General features: G+C 36.4%; 1 protein-coding gene across 1 annotated transcript; it reads right to left on the bottom strand.

The window, feature by feature from the left end:
• Positions 1-1,722: 1,722 nt before the first annotated feature.
• On the bottom strand, positions 1,723-2,671 carry LOC108543304 (olfactory receptor 2F1-like). Its single transcript, XM_017893730.1, is given in 2 exon segments — positions 1,723-2,193; positions 2,195-2,671. Coding segments are annotated over 2 exon segments (948 nt in total).
• Between the last annotated feature and the right edge of the window lie 7,002 nt (positions 2,672-9,673).

The following is a 9,673-nucleotide window of genomic DNA, read 5'->3' as shown; positions in this document are numbered from 1 at the left end:
AACAAATAAATTGCAGGAAAAAGAAAGAGTTGGAGGGGACCTACAGGTTGAAGAGACTTTGAAGACACACGAAGTGAAAATGTGCAGAACTAAACTAGATGGACTAGGGATGTTCGTTTGGGCACTAAAGCCATAAAGACGTGCAAGAAAGTGATTACTACGAAGATCAGCATAGTAGTTACTATTGGGAAAAGGGGTTGGGTGATTAGGATGGGGCACATGGAGGGGCTGCTGCAGTAGCTGGTAGTTCTATTTTTGATCTGAGCAGTGCTGACAAGCAGGTTGGCTAATAGTAATTCACTAAGTTACACAAGTGTTTAGTGTGGTTTCCTGCTTCTGTATTTTATTTTACATAAAAACAAATAGTAATTTTAAAAATTAAACTGTTGTGTAAAGAATAAAATGTAGAAAGTAGAGATGGAAACAGAGAAAGCAGATCAATCATATATAATTGTTGATAAAGCTAACAGAATTCATTGACAATTAGATGTAAAGGGAAGGAATCCAGAATTACTCTGAGTGTGTTCCTTTTACTGATATAGTGATGGTATACTGGGGCAAGAGACGAGCAGTTTGCCATAGAGGAAGCAAGAACAACAGTACCAGTTTAGCTATATTAAGAATGTGGTTCATTTTCCATAACTGTTATTAAGCAAGCAATTGGACACACATGTTTGGAGCCCATGAGAAAGATCTTGCCTATCCTGGAACTAAGAAAATTAAGAACTTCATTATAGATGTGTGGATAGATAGGTGATAGATGCCACGAGTCTGGGTAAGATCACTTGGAGCAGACAGAGAACAGCAAGCCACTATATCCACAGCAATTTTATAAAGCCCATTTTGAATAACCATATGGCAGAGAGAGGATTGCATAATACTTTGGCCTATAATTTACCCTAAAAATCTTTTTTTTTTTTTTTTTTTTTTTTGAGACGGAGTCGCTCTGTCGCCCAGGCTGGAGTGCAGTGGGCTGGATCTCAGCTCACTGCAAGCTCCGCCTCCCGGGTTTACGCCATTCTCCTGCCTCAGCCTCCCGAGTAGCTGGGACTACAGGCGCCCGCCACCTCGCCCGGCTAGTTTTTTGTATTTTTTAGTAGAGACGGGGTTTCACTGTGTTAGCCAGGATGGTCTCGATCTGCTGACCTCATGATCCGCCCGTCTCGGCCTCCCAAAGTGCTGGGATTACAGGCTTGAGCCACCGCGCCCGGCCAAAAATCTTTTTTAAGTAGTTGAATATCTACTCTATGTCAGCCACTCTGCCAGGTATTTTTAAAAGATTATCTATAATCTTCAAAATAATCACACGTTAGGTATTATGGCTTCTTTTAATAGCTGAGGGAACTAGAGGTCAGAGATTGTTGAAAGCCACATTGTTGGTGAGAGATAGGGTCAAGACACAAAGTGTGGCTGGTCTCACTCAGAAGCTCTTCACCCTGTCCACATTATATTTCCTGAAACAAAGGAAGCATGTGAAGTCTAGGAAGATAGATTCCCAAGCGGACCCCAGTTTAACAACTGGAATTTTTTGTTTTTGTTTTCTTGCCACATATTTAACAGGGTTGTGATTCTTAGAGCTGTAGTGCCAGAGCCAGTGTACAAAAACATGCTCCCTTTGGTCTACCTTGTCAGAAAATCTTAGGAGAAAGGGCATAGCAATCATTTCTTCTTTGTAATGTCTTTCTTTGGACTGTTGGAAGGAAGGAGAAATTCATTGAACCTTCATCCTTTTTCACTAAATTTTTCCAACACTCTTTGTAAGACACTCTGCACATCGTTGTTCCTCAGGCTGTAGATTAAGGGATTAAGCATTGGAGTCACGACGGCATAAAAGAGGGCAACCATCTTCTCCTGTTCCACAGAGGAGCCACCCACAGGTCTCATGTAGGTGAACATTGTAGCCCCAAAGCACATGCAAACCACAGTGAGGTGAGAGGCGCAGGTCCCAAAGGCTTTGCGGAGCCCCTGGGCAAAAGGAATACGAAGAATAGTAGCAACTATGCGAGCATAGGAGAATAGGACCAGTGAACAGGGAAGCAGGATCACCAGAAACCCTGAGATGGCCACCATGGCCTTGTTGAAGGAGACGTCCACACAGGCTAGCCGTAGCACTGCTAAGGTCTCACAGGCAAAGTGATTAATAACATTGTGACACAGGGGAAGCTGGAAGGGTGGTAATTGTTTTCCAATCAGTGGAATTTGAGAAGCCCAGCCACCCAGGCAGCCCGGCCGCCAGCCCCAGGCCACAGCCTCCAATGCATTGATGAGTGTGTAGTTGCAGTGGGTTGGACACACGGCCCACATAGTGGTCATAGGCCATGGCCCAGCAGGAACGAACTCCCATGCTGCCCACTGCCAAGGAGACACACAGCTGGAACACACAGCTGTGGAATGATATGGACTTTCGGGCTGAAAGAAAGTGAACAAGCATCTGTGGGACAGTGCTATTGGTATAACAGATGTCCACAAATGACAGGACACCAAGGAAGAAATACATGGGTGTATTGAGCCTGCTGTCCAGCCTGATAAGGAGGAGGATGAGGAAGTTCCCCAGCACAGTCACCAGATACATGGCCAGGAACAGGACAAAGAGGAAGACCTGAGTCTCCCAGGCACTGGACAATCCAAGCAGAAAGAATTCACACATCCATGTCTGGTTTTCTCTACCCATGAGCCTCTGAGGACCAAACCCAAGTCATAAATCAGTAAGTCCCAGAACTTCAGGGTGGCAGAGTCTTTATGAGGTCATTTACACCAGGTAGCCCATCTAATATTAAGTGATGTGATTTTCCAGATTATATACATCTCCTTGAAGGTTCTGGCCACAATAGAACCTGTAGATGTTCGCATTCATTGAGGAAAAAAACCTCTTCTTCCTTAAGTGGGGAAGATTTTATTAAAATCAGTGGACACTTGACTTAAAAAGATTAACTGTGAAACCAGAATCTCTTCTTTTACATCCAATTTCTAATTACGAAGTTTGTTTACTTCTTTGTTGGATACCCGTTTATCCCTCCTTACTGTCTCAGAATCCATAGTAAAGTAACCTAACAGTTACAAGCACATTTTACATTTTTTGATCTCTGAATTCTCTGACTACAAAACTATGTTGCCCCATTTTTATCCATTTATAATTAGAAACTTGGGGCTTCATCTTAGAAAGCAAACATAAAATAGATTTTTAAGTGATAAAAAAAACTGTCAAAAGTCTCTTATCTGGATGATAAGGTAAGAGGGAAGAATGCCCAATGTCATTTTCATCCTCCTGCAGAAAAGCAGCAGAGTATGTGTTAACAGCAGGCTATGACTGTCCAGAAACTATATGTCAGTGATGCATCTACTATCTTCCATAATAAATGATAAGAACTTACATATTTGCTAGAAGTATTAGCCTATTAACTGAGAGATAATGGTCATCTAGTTGCATATTCCCACCAGTTCTATTTGTATTATATCCTGAATAGTGACAGTTATGGTTTGGAGACCACAGTGTGATGGAAAACAATTAACTGGAATTAACTCATTGAAATGACTATTGATTATCTCTAGCTCTCTTTCTCTCAATTCCCTTTATTCTTGTTTTCATCTCAAATACTTTGCTGTTCCCCTCCCTTGGAAAACTTTGTCTTCTCTTATCTTTGTACTGTTCTCCTTCTATTGTGGCTCACAGAACCAAAAGGCAACCCTCTAGCCTGCTCAATACCATCTCCAAACTTTCTAATACTGATGATAAACAGTATTTTGGAAAGTTCAAGGGCTCTAGTATTCAAAAATGCTCTTTGAAACTCTTAGTAATCTGTGTTTACACCTTATTCAAATCACAAATGATTTGGAAACATTTTATGGGTTTACCAAAGCCTACTCTAAATTTCCCACATATTCTATTTTTTAATTACTCTGTCTTGTGGCAAAAGAAAATGAAACTTAGACCCAGATATTCCAACCAAATATTACCTACTTTCCATCTGTGGTCAGGTAGTGCCATTAACTGCAGATAAGTAGGGTGTCCAGAGCACTTGGATAAGCTAGCAGACAAAAAGTCAATGGGCAATTTTATCGCGCTCGAAGGTAATCCCTATTTTCCTCTCTGGAAATTGATAAGCCTTAATAAACCATTCCTATCCCAAGAGATAATATGTAAGTACATGGAGGAGGGCATAAAATTACTAATGTTTTTTAATTCTTAAAATTATCTCTAACCTTCAATATTAATAAATACTTTCATAATATTCTATCAAAGAAGGAAAAACCCTACCCTTTTTTATCCACGTAATGAATAAAATGTCAAATTATGAAAGCATAACTGGGCAGGTTATCGGCTGGTAGTGCATGATCTCCAAATGGTGATCCATGCCTGGACTGTCAATGTGATCGCTTCGCCATAAACAGACATTTTAGAACTAGTTCTGGTTATATATTCAAATAGAAGAGTAGTAGTCAGTTCATTCTACCATGGACCTACGAAACAATTCAATTATAAGGGAATCTTTCTCAGCATAAAGGGTTAAACTAACAGAGAAGGGTATATTGATGATTGCCTTAATGGATCTCACGGTCCAAATAAGGGAAACCTGGTTGAGAAACCAACTGACATTATTCTTCTCTGGGTATTTAGATAGAACCTTTTTACTTTTCTTTTACAAAAATTACATTAGAAGTTGGCAAATTTTAGTATCCTCTGATTCTCTCTTAGAAACAGAAAAGGCCTTAGAAGGTATTGATTAGAGTATAAAATAAAATATGTACCTGTAGTTGAGGCATGTCATATTTCTGTATCATCTTCGTTATTTTTTTTTTAACGGCCTTTTCCTGGGAGTGAATGAACTGCTTTGCCAATGAATTTGCATTTACCAGTTCATCTCTCATTAACTCTTTTCTTGATCTGTCTAAAGGGAGCATAAGTTCAAATCTTTCCTAATTCATTGGAGGGTGGCAATATATGTATCCTTAATGAAATAAGAATATAATGCTAATGGTAAAGATAATGGTTTCTTAAGAAAAAAAGCAAAAAATAAAATAATAAAGCTTAAAACATTTTTGAAAATTTGGTATGTAAATAAAAGTTAAGCAGATTTTCTAAAGTTAGGTGGCAATGTTATAATTGACAATAATAGTGAAGGCGAATGGCATTCCTGTATCACCTTTTTTCTTCCTGAGTTTATGATTCAGGCTTCCTATGGTGATGAATTAGAAGTGTTCTTTTCAAAATACAAAGCCACATGGAAAACTTGAGTTTTTCCCAAAATGTCGATTGGCTGAGTTGCTCTCCCAATCCCAACTTCTTTAGGTATAGCCACAGTGCTGGCAGCAACATACGCTTTGGTTATTCTGATGAAGTTACCTTATGACCATCATCATTTATGAACTAGTCAACACAAACCTGTCCTCTAGTCCACATTTCCAGGAGTTAGTGCTGCTGTGTGCTGTGGTGGGATGCAGGAAACATGACCAGCTAAGCTTGGTGATTCCTGTGAAAGCTGTCAAAGCCTTATGCTGGGTGCTTTTCTTCTCAGAGGTATCTGAAAATAACTTCCTCCTCAATTTAGCTATTCAAGCTATGGTTTCTTGGAACCAATTGCCAAAATGAGACTTTTATCGTTCCACCAACCAAATTCATTCCTATTGTCACATAAGGCTTAAAAGTCTAGGAAGCAGCTGTGTGTGTTAAGGAGGAAACCCTGGGTTCATGGCTCAAGGTTCTAATACAGCACTGGAGATGACAATAGGTCAGCACTACCCCAGGAAGAGAGGGCTGGGCAAGAGGCAGGATTTAGAAGTTATTTTCTTTCCCCGTGGAGAGAAAATCTCTGTAGGCCAATTATGCTGTGTTTATTAGGCTTCTCTTACTTTTTCTTCTTCTTTTTTTCTTTCATTTTTCCCCTTCATTTCTTTTCTTTCATTCAGGAATTTCAATATGGTGACTCCCTCACCTTAAACTCTTACATATACATTTAAGAGAATTTACAAATAAGAATTTAGTGTTTCCTGAGCCCAAAACATGAGAAGAGAATTCAAAGTCCCAGTTCCCCAGGGGACATTCTTCTAAGCCTTCGTTGAAGTTTCACTTTGAGGAAGCTGTAACTTGCCCATGATATTCTGTCCACACACTCATGATTTGGAATATTTGACCCAAGTGTCTAGTTATTCATGGATCATCTATACGACCTTTGAACATTATCTTCTTTAACATGACACTTAAGTTGTGCATAATATTTGTGATCAAATATCTTTTCACAACTGATGCAACTGTTTTGTGAAACCTTTCTCATTCTGTCTGACTACTGAAAGAGTACTTCAATCTGTCAAATTATTTAACTATGTATCTAGTGCTTAACCCTTATATTCTGCAAATACCACAGAAATTTACTACATACTTTAAGCTTCTCAAATTATATATCCATTGTGTTAGAGATGTGGGTTGTTTCTAGTTTGTAGCTATTAAAAACAATACTGCTATGAACATTCATAGACACATATAACACACTCATCTTTCATCCCACATATGTACCCATTTCAGTTGCCTGGTAGTGTAATTGCTACATCACAAGTTAAATGCACGCCCAACATTAGCTAACATTGTAAGTTTGCCAAAACAGTTGTATAAATTAAATTTCCATCAACTATATACTAGGATTTTTTTTTGCTCCATCTTTTATCTACCCTTGTTACTGTCAGTTTTTTTCATTTTTAACCATTCTCATAGGTACATAGTAGTATCTCACTGTGATTATATTTTACATTTCCCTAATGACTAACAGCGTTGTACGTATTTTCAAATATTTATTGGCCATTTGGATATTCCATTTTGTGAAATGTATGCGTAATGTTTTGCCCAGTTTTCTACTGGGTTATCTCTCTTTTTCTTATTGATTTTGGCTCTTTATATATTTTGAATGTAAGTCATCTGTCATAAAACATTTTCTTCCACGGTGTGGCTCGCCTTTTTACTCTCTTCATTGTGCTTCTGATGAATTGATTATCTTAATTTCAATGTAGTTTTATAAATCAATTGTTTTTCATATAGTTCTAACATTCTGTGTCCTGAATGAGAAATCTTTGTCTACTACAATTCATGAAATTATTCTTTATTTTTATCTTCTGGGAGTTTTAATGTTTTGCTTTTCACAGTTAGACCAACAATGTATCTGGAACTTATTTGTGTGCATGATGTGAGATAACAGCTCAGATTCACTTTTTTCTATGTGGATATCAAATTGACTGAGCGTGGTGAGAGAGCGTTGCTTCTTCGCTGCTCCCTTGTATGGCCATAAACCAAATTTCAATTTATTGTGTAGGTTTTTATTTCTAGGCTCTAGGCTCTTTTTTTCTGTCCCATTGGTCTGTTTATTTATCACTATACCAACACTACATTTTCTTCATTACCATAGTTTTATAATAAATCTTGTTTTATCATAGTGTAAATCCTCCAACTAGATTCTAAATTTTTAAATCATCTTGACTATTCAGGCCATATACATTTTTAATATGATTCTAAAATGTTCTCAAAATTTCCAGGAAAATAACTTGCCAAGATTTTAATTTGATTTTCATTGAATCTGAAAATCCATTTGGGGGGAAGTGACATTTTTATGGTATTGTGTCTTCCAATCCATGTAAAAGTCGTATTCTTCCATGTATTTTGTATCTGTATTTTTAATCTATATATACGTGTTGTAGATCTCTCATTAGATTTGTTTCCAGATTTGAAGTTTTGAAATGTTGTTTTAAACAGTGTTTTTTAAATTACGTGAAAATATAATTAGCCTTTCTATATTGAATACATAAAATGGCTTTTGTGGATGACTAGTGTCATTTCTATCTTATATATTTGGTAGAATTCCTTGAAGAAACACTTGATTTAAAATAATTCTTTGAAGGAAAATTCTTAAACACAGATTCAAATTTCTTAAATATAAGATACACGATTTCTTCATGTGTCCAGTTTGGTAAGGTTTTTTTGGGGGGAATTTCTCTGTCCCATCAAACATTCAACTTTATGGGCCTAAATTTGTTAATATTTTCTTATATTTTCTAATTTATATAGAAACTGTGATAATGTGTCTTTTTCTTTTGCTGAGATTGTTTTTTTCTTCCAGTTCTCTCCACGCCCTCTATTTTGATCAGTCTGGGGAATAGATTATAAGTTTCACTAGAAAATATTTTAAAATCATTTGATGCAAGGAGGACAACAAATAATCCAAATAGATTATGACACCAAAACACAGGCAACAAAAGGAAACATACGGAAGTGGGATTTCTTCAAACTAAAATGTTTTCACACAGCAGATGGAACAATCAACAGGATGAAAAAGCCACCTATGGAATGGGAGAAAATAGTTGCAAACCAAATATCTGATAAGAAGTTTGTATCCAAAACATATAAAAACCGTAGACAACTTAATAGCAAAAAAAAAAAAAAAAAAAAAAAAAAAAAAAAAACCCACAAATAACCCAATTCAAAACTGGCAAATGACTTGAATAGTTGTTTTCCAGAGAAGACATAAAATGAAAACAAATATATGAAAAGGTGTTCAGTGACACCAATCATCAGAGAAATGCAAATCAAAAAACACAATAAGATATTACCTTACACCTGTTTGGATGACTATTATTAAAAAGATAACAGATAATAAGTGTTGGTGAAGGTGTGGAGAAAAGGAAATCTTTGTATATTTGTGTGAATGTGAAATGGTTATATCATTCTAGTATATACTGGATGATGATATTATATATTGGAATATATATTATATATAGGAATATTATTCAGCCATAAAAAAGGAAATCCTGTCGTTTGTTACAATGTAGATAAACCTGGAGGACATTATGCTAAGTGCAAAAATCTAGGCAAAATGTAAGATCTCACTTACATGTGGAATCTTAAAAAGTTAAACTCATAGAAGTAGAGAATAGAACCATAGTTTCTAGGGGATAGGATATGGGGAAATAGGGAGATGCTGGTAAAACTTTCCGTTATCAGATGAACAAGTTCTGGGTATCTAAGGTACAGCATGGTGGTGATGCGTGTGTTAATTAATTTGATGTGGTAATCATTATGTAATGTATAAATATACCAAATCATGTCATACTTCTTGAATATATACAATTTTTATTTATCAATTAAATATGGGAAAAAAATACAAATAAGGGGTAGTCTCATCCTTGGAAAACACCATTTAATTTAGCAAGTAACAGAAAGAAGACAATTATTGCCTCCTTTAAGAAGAAAATTCTTAATACTATAAAAGAAAGCAAACATCATTTAAAAATTATCTTCAAATATATATGGAGAGAACTTTTAAAATATGTAGCTCTTCTGAGCTTCTCTAGTCCAGTGTGGGACAAGTTGATAAATAGCTAGGACCTTGAAAAATCCATGGCTATTATATCAGAACCACTTCGAAAAAAAAATACATGTGCTAGGATTTGATTGCAACAATGTAGCAATGTATTTCACAGTTCTATTTTGGAGTTCTATCAAATATTAAAAGAACACATACTTTCAAATTTGCACAAGATTTTCAAAAGAAAAAAATGAGGGATTATGGCATACCTAATTGTGTAAGATTATCATAACTATGATCCCAAAACTAGATAGGGAATATGAAAGGAAGAAAAATTCAGTCTGAATGGGGAAAATGGAACACATCCTTCCTTCCTTCCTTCCTTCCTTCCT

This window comes from Rhinopithecus bieti, unplaced genomic scaffold (assembly GCF_001698545.2).
Source record: "Rhinopithecus bieti isolate Rb0 unplaced genomic scaffold, ASM169854v2 scaffold_23862, whole genome shotgun sequence".
Taxonomy (NCBI): domain Eukaryota; kingdom Metazoa; phylum Chordata; class Mammalia; order Primates; family Cercopithecidae; genus Rhinopithecus; species Rhinopithecus bieti.
This window is presented reverse-complemented; position numbering and strand designations above follow the sequence as displayed.